This window comes from Tinamus guttatus, unplaced genomic scaffold (genome assembly GCF_059628265.1).
Source record: "Tinamus guttatus ecotype Peru unplaced genomic scaffold, ASM5962826v1 Tinamus_guttatus_pri_ptg000447l, whole genome shotgun sequence".
Classification (NCBI taxonomy): Eukaryota; Metazoa; Chordata; class Aves; order Tinamiformes; family Tinamidae; genus Tinamus; species Tinamus guttatus.
In genome coordinates, this window is record NW_028288981.1 from 119,618 (window position 1) to 133,377 (window position 13,760).

At 42.7% G+C, this 13,760-nt stretch overlaps 1 protein-coding gene across 1 annotated transcript; it reads left to right on the forward strand.

Annotated features, from left to right (window-relative positions):
• The first annotated feature begins 3,560 nt into the window (after window positions 1-3,560).
• Window positions 3,561-11,624, forward strand: LOC104579363 (epididymal sperm-binding protein 1-like). Its single transcript, XM_088532017.1, has 9 exons — window positions 3,561-3,566; window positions 4,583-4,685; window positions 5,405-5,557; window positions 7,927-8,091; window positions 8,179-8,340; window positions 8,961-9,119; window positions 10,054-10,212; window positions 10,680-10,844; window positions 11,444-11,624. Exons 1-9 carry the CDS (start codon window positions 3,561-3,563, stop codon window positions 11,602-11,604), a joined length of 1,233 nt encoding a protein of 410 aa, XP_088388143.1. The 3' UTR covers window positions 11,605-11,624.
• The last annotated feature ends 2,136 nt before the right edge of the window (window positions 11,625-13,760 follow it).

Here is a 13,760-nt window from a genome sequence, read left to right on the forward strand (position 1 = left end):
AGCGTTATTCCAAAAAGACAGTTATTTGGAAAACTTTACATAACAGAAGGAGTAACTAAAAGTAGGCGGAAAAAATAAATAAATCACACAGTATATATGACGAGTATTTCAGAAATAGTAAATATTTGACCTTCTGTATGGCATGGAACTCTTTTTTTTTTCTTAAGAAAAAGCTGAAGCAGTCATTTCCCATTCGATCATGTTCTGTTTTCAGAGCAAACATGGGAGATGATCTGATTAAGAAATATTTAAACACTTCAAAGTGGAATGTTATCTGACCACAAGTATTCCAGTAACAGTGGATGTGAGAAAGAAAATTAACCCTTGAGACATCTATCCTGTTCATTATTTCAGTCTAAAAATCATGACTGAGAAAACATTTTGAAAATAATAATATTTTTTGAAGTGAATAGCTGCCTTATTTCATGAAGCAAAATGATAAACTGTTCCTTTTCATGTTCTTTCTGTTTTTTTAGTATCTCCTAACATAAATTTTACTACAAATAACTCTGGAATTTACCATAAATTAACAGAAATTACTGTTTTTTTTACAGAAAAGGAATTTAAAAAGCTATTTTTGTTCTATTCATGAGAGTATTTACAGCTAAAGGATGACAGGACAATACAAACTTTGCAAACACATTTCAATGTAATTTCTGCTGAATGTGCAGTTTTCTCAGTGCACCACAAAAGGCCCTGAGTTTGCCAATATCAGAATAAGCCAAAAAGAGCCATTTTTTTTAGAGTAGATTGAAAGAAAAAAACAAGAGTGGATTAAGGCTTTTTAAGAGTAGAATAAGAGCTCCCACTAAAGTTTAACAAAGCCCAAATCAGGAAAGAAGGCATGCCAAAATTATTCCCTATATCCAGGCATTTGTACCAAACTAAGAGGTCAAGGAAAAACTTCCAAAATATTATCAAAATTTATTTTTCTTGCAGTCCACGTAGGTATCTAAACTTCTCAGACAGCCCTAAAAGAAATATATCTGGAGTTTCATATGCAACAGGTAATAGTTGGTGCAGCTTAAACTGTGCAGTATATATATAGTCAATGTAAAGATTTCTACCTCCAAAAGGTAAATATGTTACCCTAAATAGTTACAAAAAGGTAGGTAAGAAATATGTGCATTGGTATTTTCTGTATTGCTAGTTAAAAAAGCAAGGTAGCAATCTATTTTAAAATACATAATCATTTTATTAAAAAGTGTGAAAATGTTGTGAATAATGCTTGGTTAGTTAAAAGACAGAGAAAAATGAAAATAATTAAATATCAAATTTTAAATATTTTAAAATTTGCTTATTAAAAAAGTATTTTATAGCTCTAATGAAAAAGAAAAGGATTTTAAATTGCAGTCAGAACATTTATGTTTTTTAAATTATTTTAAAGCTGGTCAAATATTTATAATAATAATAATACGCAATTATCAGGTTTTAGGCAGGGGTTATTGTTATATTCAAATAATTCCAAACTACACTTATCAAGGCAGAATTAATGGATCTTTGACAATATTTGAAAGTTAATAATGTATTTATGTTTGCTATATAAAGCATACATTACAGAGCACCAAAACACACCGCAGAGGTCTATCTTCATTTTTTCAACAGCAAAATTTCAGAAACAACCTCCAGACCAACCCAGTGAAGACAGAATTCAAAGTACAAGTCGTGTTAGAGAAGTAAAGGCTCCTGAAAGAAAATACATCCATGCTAAAATAAAATAACATCAAACACCACTTGGTGAAGAATCTTGTGGAATTTGAATTGCTGCTACAGGACAGTTCACAAAATGGAACCCCAGGTGGGTGGAAATTCAAAAAAAAAAAAAACAGGGAACTAAAAAGCAACAAAACCATCAGTATCTGTCTTCAAGGTGAAAATAAAAGAGGATTTTTTTCATGTCTCACCTAAAGGTTACATATTTTCTCCTTTGCATTAGAATGATTGGAAATAAGAGATACCAAAGGATGATTTTTTCCAGCATAGATCATTTTCACAGAATAATAGAATCATTATGGCTGGAAAAGACCTTCAGGATCTTCGAGTCCAACCGTAAACCCCTCAACACCCTCCTGCTGGACCATGTCCCTACGTGCCTCATCTACACGGTTCTTCAATACTATTAGAGATGGAGATTCCACCACTTCCCTGCGCAGCCTGTTCCAAAGTTTCACCACTTTCCATGTAGAAACTCTTCCTAATGTCCAACCTGAACCTCCCCTGGAGCAACTTGAGGTCATTTCCTCTTGTCCTATTGGTAGTTATTCTGGAGAAGGATCAACCCCTTCTTCACTACAACCTCCTTTCAGGTAGTTGTAGGGGGTGATAAGGTCTCCCCTGAGTCTCCTCTTCTCCATAATAAATAACCTCAGCTCCCCCAGCTGTAAGGTCTGTGCTCAAGTTCCTTCACCAGCTTCCTTGCCCTCCTTTGGACACACTCCAGCACCTCCATGTCCTTCTTGTAGTGAGGGGCCCAAAACTGAACACAGTATTTGAGGGGTGGCCTCACCAGCACCGAGTACAGGAGGATGATCCCTTCCCAGGTCCTGCTGGCTACACTGTTCCTGACACAAGCCAGGAGGTCATTGGTCTTCTTGGCCACCTAGGCACGCTGTTGGCTCATGTCCAGCCGCCTGTTGACCAACACCCCCAGATCCTTTTCTACCACACAGCTCTCCAGCCACTCTGCCCCAAGGCTGTAGAGCTGCATGGGGTTATTGTGACCAATGTGCAGGACCTGGCGCTTGGCCTTCTTGGACCTCATACAGTTGGCATCAGCCCATCAATCCAACCCGTCCAGATTCCTCTGTAGAGCTTTCCTACCCTCCAGCAGATCTACTCTTCCTCCCAGCTTGGTGTCATCTGCAAATTTTGCTGGGTCCCCTCTGGAGATACTCCAAAAATGCTTGTCAGATGCCCATCGTTTTGGGCATCTGTTGGTCCCTGTTGATTCCCCACTGAATATAAAGGGAATCTAGCAGCTATCTTGTATGCACGTGTGTAAATTTTGGGTGATTATGTGTGCTTTGAGGTATAATCCTACTGGCTGGATAGCATGACGCTCCTGTGTTGGAAATAGTCCCAAAGAAGTCCTTGTCATCGTGACCTGACCTGTGGCAATTGCCCCAAACTCAGCTGCTCCCAGGGTCCTGAACACACAGCAAATTGCACTGCGTGGATAGAAAAGTTCTGATAGAGATGGTCCAAGCAAACTGGGGAGACAAGAAGTCACTGAGCTGGCCTGAAAGTGACTGCTTCTTCCGCCACCTTTTCTGACTGTGGTTTTGGGTTTTGTGGCTTTTTTTTTATTCACTTTTTTTTTTCTTTTAAATGGAGTGAGTTTTCAAACAGTTCTTGCTGATTTATTCCTTTTATGCCCCATTGGTACAGTTTCAAGGGACTTTGTATCTTCTTGTTTGCTTTGCTCCTTGGTAAAATAAACACGAACAGCTGGATTATCCACAAGTTCTTTGGATCACTTCCAGCCCTTCTGAACAACTAGAGCCACATTTCCATGTCCTGTCCATGCGTCAAGAAAACTGGTTTAAGAGGCTTACTACACAATGCAGGTAATTTTACATTTAAACTCCTCAAAAAGGTTTGCATAAGTGTTGATGGTGAGTATCTATTTTGTTGGTTTATTCTAAGTCTTCTTGTATTTATTTTGGCCTATAGCAGCTGCCAGGACTTGCTTTGCTATGGAAAGGTGGAAAGGCTCAATAGCAGGAACATCTCAGACCTTCCCCATAGTGAATGCTAAGGGGCCCCTTTTTGGGGGAATGTCACAGCCAACAAAATGATGTTGTAAATTGCAAATAGCGTGTGTGTGACAGGGAAATTACTTTCAAGTGACATTAGCTGGCTCCTTCATATGCCACCTGCAGAGCTTGGAGAAGACACTATCTGGAGAACACTCTAAAGGAGCAGTCTTAAAACATGCTATTTGCATCTATCTCTAGCTATTCCCTTATACATATTTCAAGTATAAATTATTAAAACTGATTAAATTAAATCTTGGTTTGCTGCATTCTTTAAAAAAATCATCACAGAGACACCCATGTCTCATATCTGACGTTGCAAAAAGGTCAAGGAAGCAACAGTGGTGTTAAAGGACTGGTAATGCAGCCATCTCCATATCTCCCTTATTTGATTTTATTTAGCAGCTGAAGATAAAATTTTGGCATCATTACAGTCCCTATATCCTTCCCTAGCATTACCCTATGCACCTCCAACACTGTGTAGTCCCAAATTCCATATCTTCCAAAAACATTTTCCATAACCCTGATCTTCCTCATACTGCATCTGTCCTCATACTGCATCAGTAAGAGCTTCTTTCTATTAAGTTGAATATGAAAATATTTCAGAATCCTCGTGGATTCACTCTAGCTGGGCTATGATTCCCTTTGCCTCTCCTTTTGATTCCTCAGTCCTGATTTCTCCAAAGTTGGGCTGGGAAATTAAATAAATTCACTTCTAACTTTGGGGCGGGGAAAAGAACATTTGTCCCTCCCCTGGGCTTCCAAATTCGCTGCCAGGGAATAAAGGTGGCTGCAGATAGACACCAAGGGCACCTTCTGTGTGGCAGCTCCAGCAAAAAGCAGCTGCAAGGGACGTGAAGAAGATGCCACTGAAGTTTATTATCCTTCTTTGGGGAGCACTTGCTGTGCCCCTGTGCTGGGCTGACACAGGTAATTCCTTAATGCTACCCCTTTTCAGGCTGGACATCCGTACCTGGGCTAGGAAGAATGCATTTAGATATATCACGAATGCATTTAGATATATCAACGAATGCGTTTAGGTAGATCTGTGTGCAGAAGACATTTTGATGGTATTTATTTCCTTGTCGGTGAGAGCAGTTTGTTTGCAGATGGTGATAAGTACAGAGCATTGAGGACCATCCATAAGACACCTCTGAGGTTCCTCAGATGGGTTTTGCCAGGAGCAAGATGAAGGGTCAATATCAGAAAGCCAGGAGAGGGGAAGACAAAAGATGCTTTATTTCTGTGTCTTAAATTATTATTATTTTTTTAAACAATAGACATACATTGGAAAAAAATATATTTAGCATAGTTGAGCCTCATTATAACTGAGGAAAAACAATCTAGACTTGTGCATTGACTAAGTCTGTGTCTGTCCCCATATGAAGGAGCTAAGAGGCATTGCTTCTTACCTACACCAGCTGAAAACTCTTTAAGTCTTTAAAAAACCCTTTAAAAATGTGAGTTCCTCGCAGTTTGCCACCATTCTCTGTGTCAAGCTGTGTCCCACAGAAGGATCTACCTTGTTACCTTCATGATCTGCAGAAGACCCTTTTTCCTTCCTATCCTAAGCTGGTACTCTCCTTCCTTTACCAAAGCTGATCCTTACTAGGGGTCTGATACTTCATCTCTCCCTGTTTCATTCCAAGATGATGATTCCGCTCCCTGCGTCTTCCCCTTCACCTACAAGGGGAAAAGATACTCCTCTTGCACCAAGGTTGACAGCAGCCAGGAAATTCCCTGGTGTGCCACAACAAGCAACTACGACGCGAATGCCAAATGGAAGTATTGCAGCTCCCAAGGTGAGTGCTGGGCCTCATCCCAGGGTTCCTCTCCTTCTTTTTAGAACTGCTGTGGTGGGGATAGAAAGCCACACCATGCAAAGAGCCTCATGAAGCAAAGAAACGCCCCCTTGTTAAGTTTGTTGGTCAGTTTAGGGGAGTTTATAGGCAGAATTTTTCTCACTCAGCTTTTAGAGATCCACATCTGTTCTCTCCCTTTATAATCAGTGGGAAAAGCAGATGCTTCCAGGGAATGACTGATCTGCTATAAATGCAGACATCTGTAGTCCATGTAGACCATGGCTACTTTGTCCTCTGGGTGATTGTACATGAGCCCAGACTATGGTACGTGGGAATGGGCTGCCCTCACTTTTATTGGACTTAACTCCTCTCCCTGAGTCTTATCTTGTCTTCACAACCGTCTAGATGCTTGGGTCTGCCTAGGATTATGGGATGAGGCTGGAGTCCTCCTTTAGAATGTGATTTGGGAAGTGTCTCAATTCAGCTGAGTATCCGGATCTCAACTTTTAAGGCAGATGAACTTGCCCTAGCTCTTTACGCCTTGAGAAGTTCAGTTTAGTCAAATTCTGCTTTTTCTCTCTCTTACTTACTCAAAATTCATCACTCTGTCTCCAGCAGAGCCTGTAAAAGGACTGTGGTTCTTTCGGAAAAGTTAGTTTGGAAAGTGGAAAGTTATAAATGGTCACATTGAGCTCAGCACTAGGAACAAGACACTTAAGGCATCAGCCAAATGCTTGTCCCTGGGTATGAGGATGAACTGTTCGGGGCCTGTTCTGATCTACACCTTCACCTTCTCCAGTCTTCCATCCTCCTTTCCCTCATCCAGGCTCTGGTCTTCTCTGTGTACATTGTGCAACAGTCAGTGAGCTCACATGGGCACCAAAGTCTCAGTAAGGAAGGCGATGAGATGCTTTTGTGCTGGATTTGGGTTTGTTTGAGGGCATTGGCTTGAAAGAGGAGGTGAAAGGAACTGGTAGAGGTGCCCCAAATTCACCCTGCTTGGCTTCCAGGCACAGAAGATTTGCAAATCTGATCTAAGCAAGTTGCCTTGTTTCTGTGTTACCCATGGGATGCCAAAAGCTTTACAGAGAAATTCATGGAGACTTCCTTTAGCCCAGGATCAGGTACAGATCTCTCTTCGGAGGTGCTAGAGCCAGTCTAGAGGGCTTTAGGCATCTGAATACTGGAAATGGATTTGGGGCTGCATCTATTTGTTTAGGTCCCCACATACACACAGCTCTTTTCATAGAATCATAGAATGCTTAAGGTTGCAAGGGACCTAGAGGTCACCTAGTCCAACCCTCCTGCACACGCAGGGTCACCTAGAGCACGTGGCACAGGACTGCGTCCAAGCGGGTTTGGAAGATCTCCAGAGAAGGAGACTCCACAACCTCTCTGGACAGCCTGTTCCAGTGCTCTGTCAGCCTCACTCTCAAGAAATTTTTCCTTAAGTTAATGAGGAACTTTTGGTGTTTCAGTTTCTGGCCATTTCCTCTAGTTCTGTCGGTGGCCACCAATAAAAAGAGGCCGCCCCATCCTCCTCACTGCCTCCCTTGAGCTACTTCTAGACACTGCTCAGGTCCCCTCTCAGCCTTCTCTTCTCCAGCTGAACAGGCCCAGCTCCCTCAGCCTCTCCTCATAGGGCAGATGTTCCAGGCCCCTGATCATCCTTGTGGCCCTGCGCTGGACTCTCTCCAGCAGCTCCACATCCGTCTTGTCCTGTGGAGCCCAGAACTGGACACAATACTCCAGATGTGGCCTCCCCAGGGCTGAGTAGAGGGGCAGGATCACCTCCCTCGACCTGCTGGAGACGCTCTTCTTAACACACCCCAGGATCCCATTGGCCTTCTTGGCCACGAGGGCAACTGCTGCCTCATGGTCAACTTGTCATCCACCATGACACCCAGGTCTTTCTCCGCAGAGCTGCTCTCCACAAGGTCGGTCCCCAGCCTGTACTGGTGTCTGGGGTTATTCCTCCCCAGGTGCAGGACCTTGCACTTGGCCTTGTTGAATTGCATGAGGTTTTTCACTGCCCAGTTGTCCAGTCTGTCCAGGTCCCTCTGGATGGCAGCGCAGCCCTCTGGGGTATCGGCTACTCCTCCCAGTTTGGTATCATCAGCAAACTTGCTGAGGGAGCACTCTGTGCCTTCATCCAGGTCATTGGTGAATAAATTGAACAGGATTGGATCAAGGACTGACCCCTGGGGGACAGCGCTAATCCCAGGCCTCCAAATGGACTCTACACTGCTGGAGTTACCTTGACTTTTGAAGATAGCAGCTCTCCAGGGAAGGCTGTTCTCCAGGAGGAAAAAAATAGAAGTCCAAGCCCCCCAGCACTGCCCTAATTGTGTCTTTATCTCTCCCCACAGAATATGGGGGCAGCTCAGGTGGCCAGCCCTGCTATTTCCCCTTTATATACAAAAAGCGGACATTTTACACCTGCACTAACGAGAACGCTTCAAACGGGCGATTCTGGTGTGCCACCACAGACAGCTATGACCGTGACCAGCGCTGGAGCTACTGTTCTGACATGTGTGAGTGCCAATGCCCCTTGCAAAACTTTCCTCTCCTGAGCATTGCTGAATATCTGCAGCACTGACGTTTTTCTATCCGGCTCCTAGTGTTGAGCGCGGACCCGAAAGGACCTTGCGTCTTCCCATTCACCTACAAGGGTCACACCTACAGCTCCTGCACAACCGAAGGGTCATCTGCAGGGCTTCTGTGGTGCTCTTTGAGCAGCAATTACGATGAGGATCCAAGGTGGACGTACTGCCGGGCTTCTGGTAAGGATATGGGGAGTCGCAGAGCTCAGCAAGGCACAGCTCCTTCATTCCACCTCATCCCTGGGGCATCTTGAAGGGAAAATCCACCCAGGGATGTGGCAGGATCAGGACTGGTAGCTAAAGCAAATTTGGCCAACCTCATCTCCATCAGCAGTGCCCAAGACAATAGAGAAATGTGGGTTTGAGACGCACATTTTGCATTGAAGAGAAGGAAAAAGGAAGGCAAACTATCTTAAGAAACTTCAACACACATGAAGAGATAGGAGAAAATATCCAAAAGCAGTTTAATTTCCCCACTTGTTATCTTGATCAGGGAGGTGCTGTTTAAGGCCTCAAAACTGAAGAAAATGTTTAACATTAATTTTAAAACACTGCCCCCTTTTCCAAGACTCTTCTCTCAACCCCATGTGATGAGGATGACCAGCTCAGAAGGTGCTAATGATATTAGGAAAAATGCAGTCTATCAGTTCCAGGCTTGGTGCCTCATTGACTGAGCTTGGAGGATGCTGAGTGTCCAGATGGACATGGGGGTTGGACACTGACCGTAGGCAGCGGGTATGAATGGGAGGTTAAAAAGTACAAACCAATCTTCTTTTCCATCTCAACCTTCCCCCAACTAGTGTCTGGTACAAACAGTGGGAACCTCCCTTGTGTCTTCCCATTCACATACAAAGACAAGCTGTACCACGGCTGCACAAAGGTTGACTCGGGATTTGGGAAGTACTGGTGCTCCTCCACCAGTGACTACAATAAAAAGTGGCACTACTGTTCTGCAACAGGTAAGAGATGTGACAAGAGGGCATCCTCAGAGCGCTCTAGACTTCTGTCACAAGGTGCAAGGGGGACAGAAGAGTGAAGGGGTCTGGTCATTTGCGGTGGGTGTAGGTGGGCTTTCCTATAACTTCAAGTGGGAATTCAGTCCTCCTGGGTCATTTCTGGTGTTTGAAGAATGGCTCAGTGCTTACAGATGGTCAAGTAATACTCTGGCGTGGAAATATGTCTGAGATTGCACAGCTAGAGAAGATCTTCTTCTCCAGAGATCCTTTTATTCATCTTCTTGGTTCTAGAGGTCCTTATAGGACCTCTGTGCTCATTTCTGATACTGGCAAGCCAAAAAGATCCCAGAAACAGCCATGAAAAAGGTTCTGGGTTGGCCTTGACTCTTAGCAAGTAGTTTTGGTCCTTTGGTCTACAGCAGTGGCATTTAATCCAACTGGATTAGAGGGAAATTCTCTAACCCAGCAGACAAAAAAAAGCAAGATAAAAATGGGAGAAACTGAATAATTCTGTGCTCATTGGCATTAAGCATGGGATTTATCACACAATTTAAGGTTAGACACCTAGACTGCTCTTGCAAATAGCAGAGGAAAGGAAGGCGAGTGGGAAGTACCTGACCTAGGTTGAACATCTACTTTCAAATGAGAGGAGACTTTGGAAACTTGGACAATTCCAAGGTAATCAGAAAAAAATGCCTGCCTTCTGGTCAATGATCACCCATTTTTATTGCTAATGCCATGCATTGAAAGGACTCTAAGTGGCAAGACCTGTGATCTGAATTTAGACAAATGATGTAAAAAAAAAAAAACCCAACCCCCCCAAAAAACAGCTGTGAAAACTTACTACTCAAGATAATATGAAGTAAAGAAAAAGGTAGGTCATTTTTTTTCTTCATTTTTGAGCTTACCCTCTTCTTTCTCTTGTTTATATTTCTAGAGTATGGAGGAAATTCCAATGGCGGACGATGTGTTTTTCCTTTCATCTATAATAAAAAGCTATTTTATAGCTGCATCAGAACAGATAATGAAGATCCATGGTGTGCTGCAACTGGAAATTATGACCAAGATAAACTGTGGAGCTATTGCCCTGAAATGTGTAAATATCTCCTTTTCTTTGTTCTCCTCCCAGTGAAAAAACAGATTAAGTATATAATAATATTAAGTATTAAGTATATAAGAATTGGGTAGCAGCTGCCATGCATTAGCCAGAATTCAGTAGGGGAAAAAAGAGTGATGCAGGTGAGGAGAAGACGGGAACTCTAGGAAAAATGAAATGATTAGAAGTTATGCAAACACTAAAAGTTGTCTTTTGAGCCCAAGAATCTGTGTGTGGATAGGGAAGCTTTAACTCGTGGAGCTAAACAGAGACATCCTGGGGCTGGAGTATCGATTTTTGCTTTTTAAATAGTAGGCATTAACTTCTGGGACAGCTTGTGTCACACTGGATCTATACAGTTAGAGATCAATGTCTTTTGGAGCAGTTTGTACACACAGGGACTAGGCAGATTTGTGGGACTTATGTTCATCTGTGAATTAACCTGGTCTACTTTGGTTGCTTTGCAGATAGGTCCTGGACTAACACGGAGTCCAAATGTGTGTTCCCATTTATTTACAAGGGGCAGTTGCACTATTCCTGCATCCAGAATGAGATGCTGCCTGGAAAATTCTGGTGTGCTACGACGAGCAACTACGACGAGCACAAAACATGGTCTTTATGCTCCTACTCGGGTAGGGTTGTGGTTCCTCCATAAGCATCTTTGGGACATAAGGGAATATGAGTTATCCTAGGTTCATTATCCCAACTCCTGGTGGGCAAAATGCTCAAAACTCAGCTCTTGGGTGAGATCTGGAGCCCATCCTTCGCTGTGCCCTGCTATTCCATAGCTACAGTCCCATATTTGAGAAACTTGGATATAATGAAGGGAAAGGAAAGGACAGGGAGAAAAAATACAAGCGTACGTGATCCTGGAAGGCAACCCAATGGAAAACAGGCCTTGGAAAACAGGCTTTATGCTTCAATCTTCAGGGAACCTGCATGAATGATATTGAAACATCCATCCCCAACATGTTCACAGGAAGTTTGGAGACATGAAAATTGAAAATTAAGGATGAGGGTGCAGAAAAAACTAACCCGGGCTAAAACTAAATTATATTGCCAGTGGTTAGTTCCTGCAACACAAGTAATTTCCGTTTGATAATGGATATGACTTTAGAGGCAAAGGTCTGATCTTTTCTGTCCCGGTTCAAAATCTCCTCCTTGGTGCATGGTATGGAGATACTTGAGCTAGGGAGAAGGATGCCTCTCTCATCTTCCTTCTCTCCCACAGGTCCAGGCCGTTCCTCGGAGAAATCCTGTGTTTTCCCTTTCATCTATGCGGGCAAACAATTCAATGAATGCACCACCGTGAATGAGAAAAACGGGAAGCTCTGGTGTTCCACCACTGACAACTACGACAGGGACCAGACATGGAACTTCTGTCCTTCCTGATGCAGAGGAAGGATGGAAAAGGGAATGGGCAGCGTCCATCCTGTAATACATTGCATCCAATTCTGTCTCCTACTGCTTAGCTTCATGCAATCCACTTAGTCTTGCTTTGACTGCATGCACAGCGCTATGCGTTTTACCAGAAATGCTCAATCTTTGAATCCGTTCTGTCACTGGAGTCATTTTTATCACACATGTCCATGTCTCCGAAGGAAAGGGAAGCAGCTGCAGCTGGAAAATGCCACATGTATTTCCCAGAATAAGCCAGGATCCTATTCCCAGAATAAGCCAGGATCCTAGTGGGAAGCTTTCCCAGGTTTCTCATCCTTGTGCTTCCCAGTTCCAAGTGGCAGAGCTTGGAAGGGGAAGACACCCCATAAAGGTAGAGCAAGGAAATTAAGTGATATCAGTAATTTGGAGCATTTCCAAGGCTATTTTCCACCTCTCTAAGGAGTTAGGCTCATGTTCCACCCTTGTTCAGGCTTGGAGAATAAGCCTTAAGAATAAGAAAAAAAACTAAAAACTGATGAGAAAACTGAAGTTTGCCTTGCATAAACAAACAAGTTCTTCCCTATTCCTGGTACAAAGTTGCAACCAAATATGCAAGAAATATTGCTGATAGGGTGAATTTGAGAAATGACAGTGGGTCAGCTACTTTTGCTTCATGTGTTTTTAGCAAAATTTTTGGTTCTATTGCTCTGCTTTGGACCATTTTGGGGTCTGGCCACAATCACAAAGGTTCAACAGGAAAGTGCTTTTAAGTAAAACTAAAAAAATGAAAAGATTAGTAGACACATAGTGGCCTGCAAAACTTCCAATACAATTTTCCAAAATCCAACGGAGCTTACAATAGTTTTCCATGCAGTTCATTTCAACGGAGGCCACAATACTGTGAGGCAAATGTGCCATAAACTCTTGCCATGTTGATGCCTAGCTCATGGGATGTGCTGAGGTTTAGTTTTATACAGAAAAGCTACAAAAGAATAAAAAAAGGAAGCTTTTTCCCCTTTGTTAAGCTATTTGAAATAAAGCCAAAGAAGTCCAAGTACATATAGCAAAATTAAAAATAAACCTAAATAAATATATGATAATGCATCTTGAAGTGCTTTTAAAAGCAAATTATAATTTCTTGGCCACATTATGTCTCAGATAAGACTTAGATAAAAGACCTCTAGCATTTAAGCAACTGCATTTGAGGTCCAAGATAAGAAAAGCACAAGGTGAATGATATCACCAACAATGTTGACTTATAAATAATGTGGCTTTTGTATATATACAAATATATTTTACCAACTGATTGCAAAGGGAATTTAGATTAAATGCAGGCATGTACATCACAAGCATTAGCATGGGGAAAGTGAATTCCAGCTGCACCACTATACAGTTACTGTTAAATGTTGATGGAAATCTATCTATGGAAACTACCAGGATTTCTTTGGTATCTTCACCCTAGTGTCTCCAAAAGCCACTATATTCTGCCTATATATTCGGCCTAGGAGAATATATAGGGAGGACAGGATAAAGAACCAGTTCAGACAGTTCCTTTTTGTCACAGCACCATATGCTGACATGCAAGTTGCTATGTTTTAAAGGCACGTGATGTTTTAAACTTATTTTAAAAATGGGAGAAACAAACCCTTTTTTGGTGACGCAATCAGCCCTTGTTACAAATGCCTTTTCCTTCAGTGTCCTGAAAATAAAAACGGGAAACAGGGCATTGCAGCAAGCTTAAATGGACTCGTTTCCCATCCCTCTCTGGCATCGCTCCTGCTTTTTGGGGACATGGATATCCCTCAGAGTCACTCCAACATCGTTCCCTGTGTGCCAGGAGATGAACTTCGAGCCCCACATTAATGCAGTCAGCAGAACCTTGATATTCTTGCTCTGAAGAAGCGGTAAAAAATGTGGTTAAATTCAGGTGGCCAAATAGAGAACCGCACTTTGGTATCCATCCAGACCTCTGGGTCTGATGAGGGGCTTTCTCATATATAGAGGTGTTTTGCTTTCAAGATGCCTCTGCTATAGGAATCCTAACCCTCTTTCGGATTTAGAAGCAACCTGGATATGGCAGAGATTAGGAAAAGGTTGTTCCAGGCCCCAGCATCTCGGTACAGGCACAAGGGTGGATGGCAGTCACCACTTCCCGGATGAACTTCCAA

Bases quoted from the DNA above. Each gene is read 5' to 3' on its own strand.
- LOC104579363 (XM_088532017.1), top strand. The intron at 4,686-5,404 runs GTAATTCCTTAA...TTTCATTCCAAG, and splicing joins CCTGTGCTGGGCTGACACAG to ATGATGATTCCGCTCCCTGC. The intron at 9,120-10,053 runs GTAAGAGATGTG...TTATATTTCTAG, and splicing joins GCACTACTGTTCTGCAACAG to AGTATGGAGGAAATTCCAAT.